General features: G+C 33.1%; 1 protein-coding gene across 14 annotated transcripts in view; it reads left to right on the top strand.

Annotated features, from left to right (window-relative positions):
• Window positions 1-18,329, top strand: part of AKAP11 (A-kinase anchoring protein 11) — a 59,203-nt gene that overhangs the window by 33,111 nt on the left and 7,763 nt on the right. For 8 of the 14 annotated variants that reach the window (XM_007501530.3, XM_007501533.3, XM_007501531.3 and 5 more), the window contains 5 exons: window positions 3,313-3,577; window positions 4,268-8,897; window positions 11,701-11,844; window positions 16,008-16,091; window positions 16,864-16,910. In XM_007501530.3, coding sequence (XP_007501592.1) covers window positions 3,313-3,577; window positions 4,268-8,897; window positions 11,701-11,844; window positions 16,008-16,091; window positions 16,864-16,910 — 5,170 coding nt within the window. The remainder of the gene's footprint in view (window positions 1-3,312; window positions 3,578-4,267; window positions 8,898-11,700; window positions 11,845-16,007; window positions 16,092-16,863; window positions 16,911-18,329) is intronic. The other 6 variants (XM_007501534.3, XM_056807449.1, XM_056807451.1 and 3 more) reach the window with 1 other exon arrangement.

Raw genomic sequence — 18,329 nt, 5'->3', positions numbered from 1 at the left:
CATATTTTTGTATACATAGGGCATTTTCCTCTTTGATTGTAATTTTTTTGTGAAAGGAGAGTATGCATAATACTTTATTGACTTCAGGCATAGTACCAACTTGCTTTCTAGAATGGCTGGTCAGTTCACCATTCCACAGACACTTCATTAATGGTCCCATTTTTCAGAAACTCTTCCAATATTTGTTATTTTCCTCATTTGTCACCTTTGCCAATCTGTTTGAATTTGAATTTATTTTATTAGTGAATGGGATTCTTTTTTCTTCAGGACAATTTTTTCTTTGATTTTCCCATGATAGCACTGATTTTTTTCCTTTGATAACTGCAGATTCATGTCCTTTGACTATATTTTTCTATTGGAATGGCTCTTACTCTTATTTAATTTGAATTAGTTCTGCACAGTTCTTTGATATGAGATATTCATCAGAAAAACTTACATAATTTTCCCATTCCCCATCTAATTTTAACTGCTTTAATTTTATTTGCATGAATTCTTTTTAATTTTATGTCATTAGAATTGCCCCTAGTAAAACCTTTCATTAATTTTTTACATCCAAATTTAGATTTCTGGCTTACAAATTATTGTTTAATTTTCACACCATGAGTTTTTCAAATGAACACAATTTTTTTTATAAGATACTCTTCTTCTTTTTTTTTTTAAGACCCTTACCTTCCATCTTGGAGTCAATACTGTGTATTGGCTCCAAGGCAGAAGAGTGGTAAGGGCTAGGCAATGGGGGTCAAGTGACTTGCCCAGGGTCACACAGCTAGGAAGTGGCTGAGGCCAGATTTGAACCTAGGACCTCCCATCTCTAGGCCTGGCTCTCAATCCACTGAGCCACCCAGCTGCCCCCAAGATACTCTTCTTTTTTAATTAAAAATATTTATTTAATTTAATGTTGGATTTTTTTTTTTGGTTTATTGAGTTCTGAGCACTTTCTTTCCTTCCTTAACTCCCTCCCAGTTCCACGCTAGATAAGGCCATTATTTGTCCTAGATATATATGTGAAACTATACAATACATAGTTCCATATCAGTTCTTTTTATAGAGGTGGACAACATCATCCCTTATAAGGTCCTTTGTAGTTGATTCAAATATTCATATAAGTCAAAATAGCTGTTATTCCTATTTACTCTTCTGTATATATTACTGTTAATATATATAATATTCTCTTGGTTCTCCTTATCTCACTCTTTATTATTTAATTCAAGATGTTTGTAAAAAAATCATCTTGTTCCTCATTTCTTACAGCATAGTAGTATTACTTCATCAGTGTTTTTCCAATTTCTTCCCCTCTTCCATCAAAACAGGAAGGTGGATAGTGTTATAAACTTGAAGTCAGGAATTTAAGAATTTGAATCCTGTTTTAGCCCCTTAATACTGTGTGACCTAAGGCCAGTTAACTTCTGGTCCTTGATATTCTCATCTATAAAATGAGGGCCCCAAACTTGATAAACTATAAGATCCATTGAGTTTTAAATGTTTCTTTTTTTCGTTTTCCCTTTGATCTTTGTCTAAAACTAGTTCAGACTTTTTAAAATTTTGTGCTTGGACAAATGCATATGTTTGAGTAAATCATTCCTTGTGTAGATACCATCAATGGCTTTTCATTGCCAGGTTACTAAGTTTGGACTTTAATATATATTCATAGATTCAGAACTGTAAAGGACCTCAGAAGCCATTGAATCTAGCCCTCTTATTTCAAAAATAAGGAAATGGAGACCTAGAGATATTAAGTGACTTGCCCAAGAAATGGAATGGAACTAACTCCAGAATCAGACCTTTTTCCACTCCACCATATTGTTATTAAAGATTCTCTGTAAAGGGGCTGTCCAGCTCTCTTTCTATTCTTAGTTTATACACTACCCTTCACATAGTCTATGCCCAGTAGTCTATGCCAAAGATAAACTTGTCTGGTCTTTTGTCAAACATGCCCTGGGCTACTTATGTTTATTCATATTGTTCATTGTAACTGGAATAGTTGAAAAAGAGACTTTCCTCAGATAGACATAATTGGAAACAAGACTCATTCTTCAAGGTTTCATTCAAATATCACTTTCTTGTAGTCTTTTCCTTTCTTTCTAGAGAGTTCCTACTTTTCAACTCTGGCAATGTTTTAGTGCTTCCTTTGTATGCTTTCATATTTTGTTTTATTTTATACAGATGTTCCTAATAGTTTATATTATTTTCTCTGCTTTACAAATGAGGAAACTAAGGCTCAGGGAGATTAGGCAAGTTGCCCTGGAATTCTTTAGTTAGTAACTAGGACTCACAGACTTAGAGACTCAGGCCTCTGATGTGTGGCCTTGCTCTTTTTCTATTCTACCGTACTACACATCTATTAGAGGATAAATTTCTTAGAGGGCAGTGTCTAACCCTTAACTTATCACACTTGTATGCTTTGTTGTGAGTGTAGTTGAAATGAGGAAAATATTTTGCATAATGATGTTGTGTAATTCTGTTGTATAGCATTGTACAATGCTTTGTAACCTTGGGAGAGCCACTTAACTTCACAATGCTCCGGGCAGTTTTTCAAGACTTTAAATTGAAGAAAAGATGTAGACCTAGAGGAATTACCTCACTGAGTTATCCCTATACCAATGAAACCACAAGTCCAATCACTATCCCTATTTTGTGTAATTAAAGATGTATCATTTTTAATATCTAGTGGTATGTTAATTGTTCTGCATTCATAGAATTCTTGATAACTCATCAGGGTATAAAGATATCCCAAAGTTCTTGGTTTATCTAGTAAATTCTCTGAAAGGTCTTACCAAGGTGGAAAAACTTTGAGTACTTGTCTGTAATATGTTATATATCTATCATCATGGTACTGGTCAAAGTTGAGAGAGAGAGTCACATCATTATATTGATCACCAGGTCATGGCCAGGTTATTTTGTTTTAATGCATGAAAACTAGCCACCAAAGTATAAAGAAGTTGTATTCAACAAGTATTTATAAAAAAAAAACAACCCTACATTGGGGATAGGTAGATAACTCAGTGGATCAGGCCTGGAGATGAGAGTTCCTGGGTTTAAATATTGCCTCAGACACTTCTAGCTTTGTGACCCTAGGCAAATCACTTAATTCCAGTTGCCTAGTTCTTACCATACTTATGCCTTGGAACCAATACTTAGAATTTGTTTTAAGACAAAATGTAAGGGTTTAAAAAAAGAAATAAGCAGACAAAGGAATAGACAAGTATGCTACTATTTGGGCAACATTCTTTCACTTTTAGTTATATTATTTTTAGACTTTTATTACTGGCAAAGGGAAAGTAATATTTTAAATTTTCTATTGTCTTCTCCAAGAATCATTTTTCTAGAGTTCTTTGTGTAATGAAAGTATCTCCAGCAGCATTCCCAAGACTCAGAGTTGACTTCATATTTAATCTACTAAGCAAATATGCCACAGGCATCATATATACCCTGGAAACATACTTACGTCAGAAACGTCAACTGGAGAAATCTCATGGAGATGATGATGATGACACCAATCAGTCAGTGTCTTCTATTGAGGATGATTTTGTCACTGCATTTGAACAGTTAGATGAAGAAGAACCTTCCAAGATGCATGGTAAGTTTTGTTATGTTTTCTTGAGATAGGTTACAATACAGGGATAATTGACATTTTTAAAAAGTACAGTTTTTGACGGTAGAGAAATGTACTTCCCCAAACTTGAAGCACATATATTAATTTGTCTATTTTTACCTTTTTTAGGTAGTTATATTACTGTGATGTCACAAGTTTCAAAGTCTTAATTCCATTGCAAAGTCCATTATACTCAGTGGTATGCTAGTAAATATTTAACACCCTGTTCCCCAGCATAAAAAACTGAAGTTTAATCTGCATTATTAATATTTTCTTAATGTCTAGACAATCAACAAAACAATAAATCAACTCCTGATTTATAACATTTGCTGATTTTTGAATTATAAATACTCACACAGCAAATTTAACAGTCAGCTTTCCTGAGCTGGTATAAGCTATCTCAGCACACCTGTTATTATACTCATTAACTGGAAAAATTAGAATACTGTTACTATTTACTCAAAGATTAGCAGGCTTCAAACTTAAGAGGAATTGTTGAAAATCACAGTCATGTCATAAGACTTCAGATAAAAATTTTGGTAAAGTAGTGTAAGTTCAAAAATACTTTTTTAGTTTTATATGTATGTGTGCAAGATACATATTTTATTAAAGTCAGCTAGTAAAGCTGAGTTAATATATCTTTTTTGTTGAAGAATAATTTTATTTTTGCTTTAGGAATGAGCTTTGCTACATTGCGGAGCCAATGTGATGCTGCTTCACAGACCATCCCTGCTCACTGCTTGGAAGCCAGTGATTCAGAGGTCCTGGTTAGCTCCATGAGACAGAAATCATTGGCTAAGTCTTCAGCTTCACTAATAAATATCTTGGGATTTAAGGAGCGACCTTCTAATGTGAAAAATTCAGTGACAACATCTATTTCTGAACCTTGGACTCAAAGGAGCTTCTATAAGTCATGTAATCCTTCAGATACAAGTGTTAATTTACACAAAACACTATTTTTATCTTCTCCTGCTGATTCCTCTGAATCAGAATGTTCAAGCCCAAGCCCTGTTATTTTCTTAGATGAAGAGGGATATCAGAAAAGCTTAAAAGCAAAACTTGAATTGCCCAAGATTCCTGTAGGGAAAGATGGTATAGAAGACTCAGATTCTGAAATAGGTGAATTTTTTGACAGTTTTGATCAGTTTGATGAGCTAGAACAAGCTTTGGATGCACCTTGTTTACTTAAATGGGAACCTATTGCAGGAAACCCATCCAAAAAGAGAGTTCACAAACACGGGAAGTCTTGTTCCATTACCACTACCATGAATCCTCAGAAATTTAAGTTTGATCGGCCCACTCTCCCAGCTAATGTAAGAAAACCAACTCCTCGTAAACCAGAATCCCCCTACAGTAATTTATATGAAGTCCCAGACTCTCCTCGCCCAGTGAAGACATCTGGGGAAGATAGTGGTTTGTTTAGTCCCATTAGATCTTCAGCTTTCAGTCCCCTAGGGAACTGTACTACTACTGAATGCTGCTGCCACTTTGATGTCATTGGAGAGAAATTTAATGAAAATCACAATATTGCTTATCATGCTTACTCTGATTATGCAAACAATGTTTCATGTGCAATACTTGGCTCTGTTTTTCATTCTCAGTTAGTTCCCAAACACACTGATAGTATTATATCCACAGAGGGGAAAATTCCAACTCTAGACCTTAAACATAGGGTACCTGATTGGAAAGTAAGATCAAAATACAAATCTTTAATGATTAAGGAGAATATTCAAAAATTTGCTACAGACCTTGTAGAAAAAAGTTTTGGCCATGCTTTTAAAGACTTACAGAAGGGAGTCTCTTCATGTACCAGTGCACTCTGCAGCTTAGCAGTAAAATTGACATCCTCAGTCTTTGATATGGCATTTAATGAAATTGGAAGGCGGAGAGCATCTTTGCTGAAGGAGCGCGCCATCAGTGGTTTGGCCAACTTCTTGGTTGGGGATGCTCTAACTAGTGCTTTACAAGATTTACACTATGTCAAGAAGCAGATATTTACCAACACCGCAGCCAGATTTGCTGCAGACCTTGCTGAAGAACTTATTTTTGAAGGCCTTATGGAAGTATGCCAGTTTTCTCTTCCACCATCTCCCACAGGAACACATGAGGGCCCTTTTGATTATGAAGACAAAGTAGTTAGGTCATATGCTAAAGACTTGTCTGAATCTGTCATACAGGAAGCATTCATTGAACTATCACAAGTTGATGTGACTTTTACCACAAAAGCAGCAATTAGTGTCTCTATGGATAATATCAAGTATGTCAGTGCAGAAAATGTGTTGCAGTCAACACAAACCTCAACATCTTTCCCTACTTGTCACGATCAAGTGCTGACAGCACTGAATCCAGTACAGAGTAACAGAAAAGAATACACAGTACAGCAGGCTTTGTTTTGTACTTCTGGTGTTGTGACGTCTATCCCAGTGCCGTTGGCAGGAAGTGCCCTTGGCAGATACATTTCATCTAATTCATGTCAGGAAATTTCTCATCTGCCATCAGATAATAGTCTTAAAATGTATAATGATGCTACCCAAAAACACTTTGTTGTAAAAAATAAGGAAGAGGAAGTGGCTTGTCTTAGAAATATTCATCTGCCTTCAAACATCAATCTATGTGATGAAAATAAATATGAATTTTCACATAATAAGAATAATCATAAATTAATGAATAATACTGGAATCAATAGCTGTTCAGAATTAGCATATGGTCCATCAGCCATCAGTAGTTTCTCTGGCACAATGGTAGATATGATAGTAACTGAAACTTATGAAGCAATCACCTCCAAAGTTACCAAAGCAGTTGGAGAACCTTCAGATTATTTAATGAAAGATAAAGCAGAAGGAAATGTCCCTTTACTACATGGTGGAGTATCTCTACAGCATGGTGAAAGAACCTATAAGAACTATTTTGCTGATCATTTATCTAAATATATTATACAACATTCTATAGATGAAAGCAAATTGATTACTTCAAATAATAAGAATATGGCACACATTACAGGTATCCCAACATGTGCAGGCAGCATTAGAAAAGATGTTTCTAATTTGATTAAGAAACATGAAACAGAGAAACAACAATATTTGCCTGCCCTCAAGGAAGAGTCACAGCTGACCCTGAATAAACCAACCAACTTTCAAGATTATCTAGATCAACCTGCTCAGTATATGTCTTCCTTAATAAAAGATTATATTCCAGAATATAAGGGCTCTATGGCTCCCAAGTTTTCTTCAGGCACATTACCACCATGTCCAGATATAACATTCCAAGGACAGAATATAGAAGATCTCACTGAGGCAATGGACTCTTCAGTAAAACCTTTTGATAAATCTTTGAAAAAACATGACCTGAATAAAACTGTCCTTGGTCCTCTGCCTTATGGGCAAGAAAACTGGTTTTCTCCTGCTCATACATTCTCACCTGCAGTGCTTCCTGGTGAAGACATTTCACAGGCAGAAGATAAGCAGAAAATCAGAGATGGGAATATAATACCTGATACTCCTCCACCAACTCCTTTAGTACCCCCCCAGACTAGTTCAGAGCAGAACCTAAGGAAATTAACCAAAAAGCTCAAAGGAGAATTAGCAAAAGAATTTGCACCTGCTACACCACCTTCCACACCTCGAAATCCATCTGTTAGTGGCCTATCTGAAAATGAACAAAATACTATAGAAAAAGAGGAGTTTATGTTGAAACTCATGAGATCTCTTTCAGAAGAAGTTGAAAGCAGCGAAGATGAAGAGTATCCAGAAATGCATATGAAATCAGAATGTTCAGAGAAAACAGCTCAGTATGCAAATAATTTAGCCACACATATAATTTCTATGGCAACTGACATGGCTGCTTCCTATTTGCATAGCAAAAGTTTCCAAGGACCTAGTACAAAATCTCAGTTAAATGTGAAGAGTCAAACAGCTGGTTATGCTACAGTTGTAAATAAAGATGAGACTTTACAGTTCTTACAGGATTATGCAGGTGGTGTGGCTGGGGATGTCATCAGAGAGGCTAAGAAAATGGTAAAATCAAAATACTATAAATTATTGAGGCTAAAGAAGAATAATTGTCATAGGGATAGTCTTTGTCTCAAAAGAGATGAGAGAGACTATAGCTCAAAAGAGAAGTGGAATATATCAACCGAACAGTGGCCAAGAGAGGTTGACCCATTTAGTCATTCATTACCTCAGAATTGCTGCATGTCAGGTCTGACATCTAAGTATCCTAGCTGTGAAAGTGTGACAGATGAGTATGCAGGTCACATTATCCAAGTTCTGAAAAGGGAGGGTGCTAATAGGGAGCTAATAATGGATCAGTATGCTAGTCGACTTGCTTATAGATCCATTAAATCAGGTCTACAACAAGCAGCTAGGAAAATTCAACTCAAATATAATAGAAAAACATTCCCTGTACTAAGCTCACAGATGAACGATAAAAATGAATTGTTAAAAATTTTGAATCAAGAAAAGCACCAAATAGATAAAATAGGACAAAGCAAAATGTTTGAAAACCAAGCCGATGAAAGGTCTAAACTTACACAGAGAATTGAATGTCCAGAGTTGATAAGATTTTCAGATTCTCTTGCTTATAACATAACACAAGATGTTAAAAGAAAGCTAAAAATGTCCACAGTTGGTTTGCCAAAATCTTTCACAGATTCTTGCCTTTATGAAAAATCTGCCTGTGAGGAAGATATGGGGGCTTATGTTAAATCGGCATTTTCTAAATCTCTTCAACTTTCTTCTCCAAAACAAAAACTTTACCATAGCACAAGCAGCTTAAATGAATACACGGACAGCATTCTTCAAGCTATAGAACAATATGCCAAGAAAATAGTAGATGACACTTTAGAAATAAGTTTGGAATCTGCAGTTTTCCAAGTTTCTAAGAACAGAAAATCGGCAGCTCAATTTACTTATGCTGAAAAGTTGTCACCACTCTCTGGTACAGCTTGCAGATATTGTAACCTAAAAGAATACCAGGATTGTATGGCAAAATCATCACAGTACTTTCTTGGACAAGAGTCCTTTGCTAGAAATAAGCCAGTATCTAATTCAAAACTTATAACTGGCTGTCAGAAGTCTGGAGTTTTACACCTTGATGTTCCCAGAATCCATATTGATCTTGAACAGAAAGTGGTATTGGCTGAAAAGATAGTTGCTGCAGCTATTGAAAAAGCAGAAAAAGAACTAAGTACTACCAGTCTCGCAGCCGATAGTGGAATTGGAAAAGATGGTGTTAGCTTTGCTGACAGCCTTACCACAGAAATAATGACTTCAGCTATGACGAACATTGGTCAGACTGTTAACATCAGGTAAATTTAATACTTTTTTGTTTTGCTTTTATTTGAGAAGTTATACTCTCCATTTCAAGTATTGACCACTCTTTTAAAAAAATGTGCAGAACACTACTAGATACCAGCAAAGTGGGGACTGTCCACTTTGCCTTCTGAGGATTCTGTTTTCCCATAAGATCAGGCCCTTTTGACTATATTATTATAATAAGTTTCTTTGCTGCCAGTCTTTCCTCTTCCTGGTATATCCTTCACCTAATCATCCCCCCCTCAAAAATATTCAGTTGTTCCCTGTTGAAAAATAGAAAAATTTCAACTTGGCATTTAAAGTGTGCTACAATCTGGTGCTTCCCTACTTGTTTAATCTTTTTTCATATTACTTCCTTTACCTAATATGCATTCTAGCCTTACTGGACTCTGAAATGTTTCCTGCTCTTCACATGATATCTTTCAACCTTATGAGTGATAGCATGTCAACATCAGGAATTCCCTATGCCTAGAATATATTCCCTTTTTGTCTTTGCCTGTTAAAATCTGTTTGTTTCTTTTTCTGAGATCCACTTAGCTGTGACTTTCTCCATGGATACTTTCCTATCTTCTTGGCTGAAAATGATCTCCCAATCTCAGATTTTCTTAGAGCACTCACTGTATCTCTTCTTTGTCTCCATTACCTTATACCATATGTGTTTCTTATTTGAATCCATGTCATACCCACTAGTAAGTTGTAAGGCCCTTGAAGGCAGGATAGGTGTCATTTCAATTTTGTATCCCCGCAGCTAGCATGTAGTAGGCACTGAATGTTTCTTGAAATATTTTCATTTCAATAGAAAAATTCCCTTAAAAATTGGAGCTACACAAACAAAAGCTTTTGTTGGGCTCTTTTGTTTTAGTTTGTAGTGCTATATTTAATGTAAATTGTTCCAGTTTTATGAACTGATTATTATTTCTCAGCTTTCATATTTTGTCAGAATAATTGTTTCAAATCCTGCCGAGCAGTGAAAAAGAGAGAAAAGGGAAGCTGGTTGTCATTGACTAAGCATAATTTTTGTAAAATAAGATTTTATTGATATTTTTGGATTTTTATATTACCAAATTTTGCATTGATTTCCTCCTTCCACTAGCAAATCCTTTAAAATAGAATAAAAATAAGTTTTTCAAAATTAATATAACAAAAAATTCCAACAGTGTGTGTGTGTGTGTGTGTGTGTGTGTGTGTGTGTGTGTGTGTGTGTGTGTATATATATATATATATATATATATATGCAGTGTTTACTAGCCATATCTTCTACCTCTAAATCCCATGCCAGCACAATGGATTCTTAAGAGATCCGCTTGTTTTGGGGAAAGATAGTAGTTTTCCTCTTCTAATTTTTTAATTAGTATTATTGCATGACTTATAGCAGCTGGCCATCTTGCTTGTTCTTCCCTCTTTTGATCTGGCATATGTCTTTAATTTTTTGAGGGAAGGTCAGATTTATGCAGCTATTTGGAAACATGTTACAAGGCTGTCATTGATCAATTTAGTTGCAGAAATATTTTAGTGTTGGCAAATGTAGTCTTCAGTTTAGAGGGAAAAATTTTAAATCGTATTCTGAACTATAAGTTATAATAATAATTGTCAATAACAATGTTAACTGCTATTTATATAATGCTTTATGGTTTGCAAAGAATTTTACAAGCATTATCTCATTTTATCCTCACAAAAGTCCAGGGGGTCAGATGAGAAAACTGAAGTTAAATGAATTTCCCAGGAGGATCACATAACTAATAATTTTTCTGCAGTAAAATTTCAATTTAGGTTTTCCTTTTTCTTGGATCAAAACTAGGTACTGTACTCCTTAGCTCATTCATTGTTGACCATACTTTCAGATCACTAATTCAGTGTTCATTTCAGCAACAATGTCAGCAAAATGTGGAGTTTTTTCAGGAAATATATAAGGGAAAAAAACCATGTCAAATTCTACTCTTATATAAAATAAAAATATATTTATCCTGTTATATTTAAATTCTTTCTGATGTTTCATGTCTCAGGAAAGACAGTAGAACCAGAAAAGCACTCTTATCTAGCAGAGTGATAAAATGATCTTAGGGATAATAGTATTTTCATATAAGAGTAGGTTTTTTAAAAAATTCTTTTGTTCAAGAAAGAGAAATGCTAGTAGAGGGAATGTGACAAAAATTTGTGAAATCAGAAAGACTAGAATTGGAAGATGACTTTATCACCAAATCTTGGAATCTTTGAATAGAGAGGTACTTCTTAAAGCTTGATGATGTTTTAGGAATTTCTACATGATTAATTGTTCTGATATTAATCATAGTTTAAATTTAGATAGAACTTGAATAAACAAAATAATATTTCCTCATAACTATGAAGGGGTGAAGAAGAGTGAAAGTATTATTCCTATTTTACTATTGAGGAACTCTTGCAGAGTAAGTAGTAAAAAACAGCAATCATAAATTATTAGACCTGAAAGGGAAATCATCTAGTTTACCTTTCCACCTCCTTTTATAGTTGAGAAATCTTATTTAATATTACAGGTTGAAAATAGAAATTAATTTTAAGAAGAGCTTTGATTATTCAAGAGTTATAGAAAAATATTAATGTAAAATTGGAACTGTTTGTAGTATATCCTTTAAGTTATTATCATGAATCCTTTTGACCTAACATCAGGAATTAAATACTAGGTTAGAGTGCTTGTTTCAGTTTGGACATTTCTTGCTTTCCCAAGTTGTTTGTGTTTTTGCATTTCTATTAATTTTCTTGTTGAATTGGTGCAGAAATATAATGTAGAATGAATATCACTGATTGGAATTTTTGTTTTAGTTCGATAGGAAAAGAAGGATTTCAGTCAGTTGAGTCTGTTGGTAGCCAGCAGCTGAGTGTTGGTGATGACAGTAGTTGGTCCAATTTAAGTTTTGAAGATGACCATCAAGATGAAAGCAGTAGTTTTCTTCATCTCAGTGACAGGTAACTGAAATTTTACACTTGTATGTAAATCTAGTTTGTTTGGCCCCACATACTTCTTTGTAGGCCTCTGTTATAGAAAATCTTCATGCCATAACCTTATAGCTAATAAAAATGTCTAGAAATTTTAGATATGGTGTTATTTCATGGAACAAGTATTCATTGAAAGCAGATGAAATACACTGTGGAATACAGAGTTCTTCACAAAGCCGTACATGATAGTTGTAACAGTTAACTAAATAAATCATAATTAAAATAAAAACTATCTTATTACTAAAATTTATGATATGGTGTGAAAAAATACCATTTTGGAAGTTAATGCAATATAGAAAAATGTTTAATTTTTCTATAAATCAAAGAAATTAGATGTGAAATATATCATATGTAGTAGTAAAACTCAATATTGAAATGTTTGTCTTTGTTTAACCTGTTTTGTAAATTTAGTGGATTTGTTATATTAAGGTAATATAGTAAGAAATATTAGACAAAGTATAAAGAAGTCATGATTAGACAAAGTATAAAGAAGTGATTTTATTTTGGAATAACACTATAAGACAGAAAGTTGACATGAAATTTTAAATGAATAATTCCAAATACTTTGAATTCTGCTATGCCAACAAAAATATATTTAATATTTATTTTTATAACCTTTAACCTTTTAAAAAGTCTTTTCATAGACTTAAAAAACCTAGCATGGCATAATGACTAAAGTGTTCTGCTGTGGAGTAAAGAAGACCTGAATTCAAGTTCTTCCTCTGACACATACTAGCTGGGTATTTGAGTCAACTCTTAGTGTCCTACTCAGTTGTCTTAAGGCTATAATTTGTAGGTGAGTTGCTCATTTGCATTTGTGAAGGGAATTTCCAAACTGGGAAGGAACTCCCTATACTGATACACTGATGAAATCATAGGCCCAGACAAAATACATAATCTGATCTCCTTTGTGTGTGTGTGTGTATGTCACACACATATGTACATACACTCATGTTCTCACTTTGTTCATAGGATTACAGATTTTAGAGTTGGAAGGAAGAAGACAGGAAAGAAAAATCTATAAACCATTTCAGCTGAATAAAACCTAATAAATTCACATACAATGTGTTCAAATTAGTCCTTTTATTAGAAGTTCTTTTTATCTTAGAGCACAGTTAACAAATGACAAGTCATAATAACCTTTATATTATACAAGTTGGAAAACTATAAGCATTATAAAATCAAGTGTGATTTTGAACAGCAGAGAGTGCTTGTATCTTATCTAACTTTCCCTATAATAACATTTTAGAAAAATTTTATTAAATATTTTAAAATTTTTTTCCTTTATTCACAACTTACTTCAAGTATATTCCTGATTAAAACATAGTTTTCATACTCTCTTTTACTTAACTTAAAAAAGCAAATAGCGGTTATTCCTATTTTTATTATTCTCTTATGCCTTCTAGATTTGTATAGTTCCTATATTAATTTTTTATTTTTGTCTAAATTATTTATTTTGACTTTTAATAAATTATAATTCTAGAAATTGAACTACTTGAGATTTTGTTTATAGGTTTTCACTTACAATAAAAAAAAATTTCTTTTTCTTGGTGCTGTTTTGTCATTCTATGATGTTTGTTCTGAGAAATGGCCTAATTCAATAAACTCTGGGCCCCCAAATTTGCCCCTTTAACATTCTTAGTAGTATATTTTCTGTACTCTGATGTTTTTCATCAAATATTAGGCAAAAATTTCATATATTATAATATTGTTCTGAAACTTGTATAAGAAAACTTTAGTCCTCATTACTACTCTATATACATTGTGTAGATAGATGAGGGCAGGGGAAGAGGAAGGCTGCTATGGAATTGGTGAAAAAAGACTAGAGAATGAGGAGTGGATCCAGGAGTGAAGGAGCCTGGCCAGGGTGTCTTATATAATGGTGTTCTGGGCCAAGAACTCAGCAATCAAAAGAGAGGGCCTTGGGTGGGGAGCTCACATAGTAAGTAAGCACTTAATAAATGCTGTTCCATTCACATTTCTCATTCACAAAGATAGCTAAACTACATCCTCTGAGGTGCATGTTTAAGTATTGATAATGTCTATTTACGTACTTTGTTCCCAAAAAGTCTGGTGGATTTGGAAATTAGCCCATAAGTATTAATAGAATATTCACTTTGATCATAGTTTATCATTCCTATGAAAATCATTATTTCTTAAACTCAACCACATAAGAAAATGGATTCATTCCATATTTTCAAAATATATAGGAGAAAGCAAAGAGAGATTACATTTTGCAGCCTATTTCTTCTCATAGCACTTAGCAGTTACCTTTAGAAATCATAGCAGCTTAGTTTTAGCAAGGCATTTGAATTGTAGATTTGTAGATATTTGAATAACATGCTCAAAAAATTCATATTAGTGTAACAGTGAAAAATATGGAAGATCCCTAGTGACATACTACATAATGACCCTTACAAATGGTTCATTCTTTGTCACCATTTTTACCAGGACCTTGATCAGAGCCAAAAGGTGTGCTTATCCAGTTTTTGAATGGTACAGATCTAGGTTGGAAGCTAATAAATTGGAAAGATTAAAAAAATCAGATTTAAAAAAACCAACACAATAACACAAGTACATAATGAGGAAACCTAGGATGAAAAAGATCTGAGGGTTTTCATTAAGTATAGAGTTAAATTGGTTCATTGTATGGCGCTGTTCTAAGAAACTTCTTAAAATTTTGGGCTTGACTTATAGAAGAATGGTATGCAGAATAATAAGAATAATATTCCCATGATACTCAGCATTGAACTGCTTTTTAAATGTACAATGATGTGAGCATAGACTTATTTATAGTATCAATTACAAACTAGAGTAAAAATAGAATTGCTTAAAAATAACGAGTAGTTTGAAAGGCTCAGAATGATTCTAGATTCTAGAATTGTATAATTTTGTTATTAACATGTTACATGTTAAACTTCACATTTTTAGAAATAAAATATATTTGAAAATATTGTTTTTATAATTAGAAGAAATATATTCTGCAAATATGATTTAGATTGAGAAATGTTTTATAACTACTTATTACAGACTAATAGATTCATTATTTTAATTACTCAGATTTTAAAATTGCATGTTGAAAGTTTCTGTAATTAATTGCATCTAATTTTGTTTCTAAGTGCAGTTGCCATTTTCTTTGTAGTTGCTTTGCTGCAATTTAGAACACAATTATTTTTCCTGTTTAGAAATGGCCACTGCTTTTTTTTTTCCTTTTTATTAGGTAGCAGGCATGTAGCTGTAACAAATTATCTGTTTCATATTAAAGACTAGCCAACCCCCAAAATACAATGTGTATTATATGGGCTCCATTTATTTGTGATTTCACTTTATCAGACATCTACTCTGGAAATGTTAACATTTACCTCTTAACACACAAAATATGAATTGATCGTTGCTTATGTAATTGCAATACTTTTACATAGACAACAAAAATAAACAACACAGTATATCAGAAGGTAGTCTTGGTTTAAGCTCTATTTTAGTATCTTTCCTCCCCCCTTTTCCAAACTATACTCACATTGAAGATGGTTTAATTAAAAATTTGTCTGAAGCTTAGTTGTTCATCATGGAACCTGTTACTTTGTTCCTTTATTTTCTATTCTATAAGGTGTCATTCTAGTTCCCTGGCAAACAAAGTCAAATAATTAAAAAAAAAAACATCACCACCCCAAGTAATTGTCTTTATATGTTATTGTTTAGGATAACACCAGCTATCTCTAATTACTCCTCTTTGTGTTGCTCTAGTCAGTTTTGACAGTTGCAGGATGTCATTATGGGTTTGGGATAGGGAATAAGTCTTTATTTTTCGCCATGCACTTTCCTAAATGCTTTACAGATATCTCATTGATCCTCACAACAAACTTGTGAGGTAGGTGATGTTATTGTCCCCAATTTCCAGTTAAGGAAATTGTGACAGAGGTTAAATTACTTGTTTAGGGTCACAGAGCTAGTGTCCGATATAAGATTTGAACTCAGGTCTTCCTGAATCCAGACCCAGAGCTCTATCTACTGTGCCAACTAGCTACCTCTGTCATTGTATATAAGGACAGAAACAGCTCTGAAGGAAAAGCAAGATTTATTTTAGATCTACTGTTCATTTTCTAGTTCAGCTCTGTTCTCTTCTTCTCTGGCAGTAATGGTAACAGCAGTAGCTGGAGCAGTCTTGGTTTAGAAGGAGATATGTATGAGGAGAATTTATCCTTTCCAACATCAGACAGGTTGGTCTAGTCCAGAAATTTAAACAGATGAGTTTTTCATTACTAATGCATGAAATTATACTTATAAATGAATGTACCCATGCACATGAATATCAACATGCTTTTCTCTTAATCTTGGCATGATTTTGCCTAATGAACTTACATTTGATGAGATATGGCTATGCCAATTATGAATGACATCTAATTATAGAAAGTAAGTTATCTTTTTTGCATGCTTTGCTTGCTCTTTTAATTTATCAATTATTATTTTCTAAAGAATAGCTTACTTCCTACAGAATTTCTGTTTTTTTCCTTTGTCTTCAATTCATGCAGGTTTTATTTGGTAATGGGTTGCTCTCAAGTGTAAGAAAAATGAACCTTCTTTAGTCTGAAGAGAAATATCAATGTTATCATGTATTGAGTACCTAAGTAAATGTTCATGCCATGATATAAAACTAAGCGAAGCTCAAGCCTTGTCTTTTAAGAGCTTATATCTAAGCAAACATTGTAGACTACTTTTGCATTTGAATTCTATGTCTAAAATTACTTGGATATTTGTCACATTAAGGTAGGATTTCTGGATCACTGATTATCTATTCTTTGGAACCCATTGACAGATCATAACATGAAATGATGTAAGAAGCAAAGTTTTCTTTTAATTGTTATTTCTCTATTCTTTCTTAAACATTGTCTGCTGTACCATTTTCACATTCATGATTGTGTTTTAGAACTGGCTTTTTTATATTGTTGGTTAAAGTTTCATTAACATATGCCTTTTAATTTCAAAATACAGTGATGGAATAGATGATAAAGATGAAGAACATAAGCATGTTATTGAAGGTAATGAATTTTACAGTAAATAAATCTGGCATTGTATGGCACTTATTCTTATTGAATACTTTTTATTATTCTGATACTTAAAATATTTTTGTTTATTTTCTTTTGTTTATGTCAAATGAATTACACAGTATCAAGGTTGTTTATGTAAATCATATCAAGAGTCTCAAAATATTCTTGATTAAATAATAGTTATGCAATTTTAAGCTCTCTGTGAAGTAGGATTAGTAGTTCCTAAAATAATGAAATTCATGTTAATATATGCTCTAAAATAATTATATTTATTTGATTCATCTAACTGTAATCATAGTTCATGTAATATTTTGTTAAAAAGTGAAAATATCCATGAAATTTAAAAAATCCACCATAAAAGCATAATTATATTATAATTATGGCATAATGTTAGCATGATCTTTTATTCTTAACCAGAAGATAAAAATTATAGTAAAATGGGTTTATTTTCTAACTTGGGAATTTCAGCTTATAAATGATAGCAGACATGTTTACCTAATTTAATCCCTTCTTTTCCACTTACATCCAAACTCATATCATTTAAACAGTAGTCAGATTTCTATGGATTTAATGTTCTAGTATTTAAAGCTGAAAGCAAACTAGCCCAAACTAATTTGTTTGAGACTATAGCTTTAATTAAACATCTTTTCCAAGGTCAGAGAGCTAGTTAGTAGCAGAGCTTGGATCTACTTCATACCCAGTTAATTTAAAATCTATATTTTCTGGTTCATGCATTTCAAATTAACAGGATATTGCTATGTGTTTTTATTCTAGAATATTAATTTCCTAGGCATTTTCTTTTTCTTTTTTCAAAATGTAACTAATCTAATTTAATTACTAGTTTTGTAAAGAATTTCATATGCATGTTTCACCAGTTTAGTACGAAAATAGTTTTAAAAAAACACCTCTCACCTTCTGTCTTAGAATTGATACAAGGTATCAATTTCAAAGCAGAAAAGCAGAAAGGGTTAAATAGTAAGGGCCAACCTTAAAGAGCTAGGAGTGTAAGTATCTTGCTCAGGGTCACACAACTAGGAAGTGTCTGAATTCAAATTTGTACCCAGGACCTCCTCCACCTAATAATTGTTCAGTAAAGTTAGTTTTAATATGTTATAGCTCATTTGAAACACAGATGTTTTGAATTAATAGGGACACTTTCCTCTTATGTATTGTATATTCCCTATTTGGGGATTTTTGGTGACTAATTTTTTTTCTTTGATGTATTTGACTTGTAAATATGACTTTTAGACCATGATCATGTTATTCATAGCATATCAGACAGTGTTTAAAGCTTCAAAAGGATATCTTCTACTTTAGCTATAACTGCAGGAGAAGAAGTATATAATGGGAGCCAACTTTTCTGCCTCCTTGGTGGTATGTTTGGAAAAAAAAATAGATTCACATCATCTT

The sequence above is a fragment of the Monodelphis domestica genome, chromosome 8 (assembly GCF_027887165.1).
Source record: "Monodelphis domestica isolate mMonDom1 chromosome 8, mMonDom1.pri, whole genome shotgun sequence".
Lineage (NCBI taxonomy): Eukaryota > Metazoa > Chordata > Mammalia > Didelphimorphia > Didelphidae > Monodelphis > Monodelphis domestica.
The sequence above is the reverse complement of the archived record's forward strand: the minus strand, read 5'-3'. Positions and strand labels throughout refer to the sequence as shown.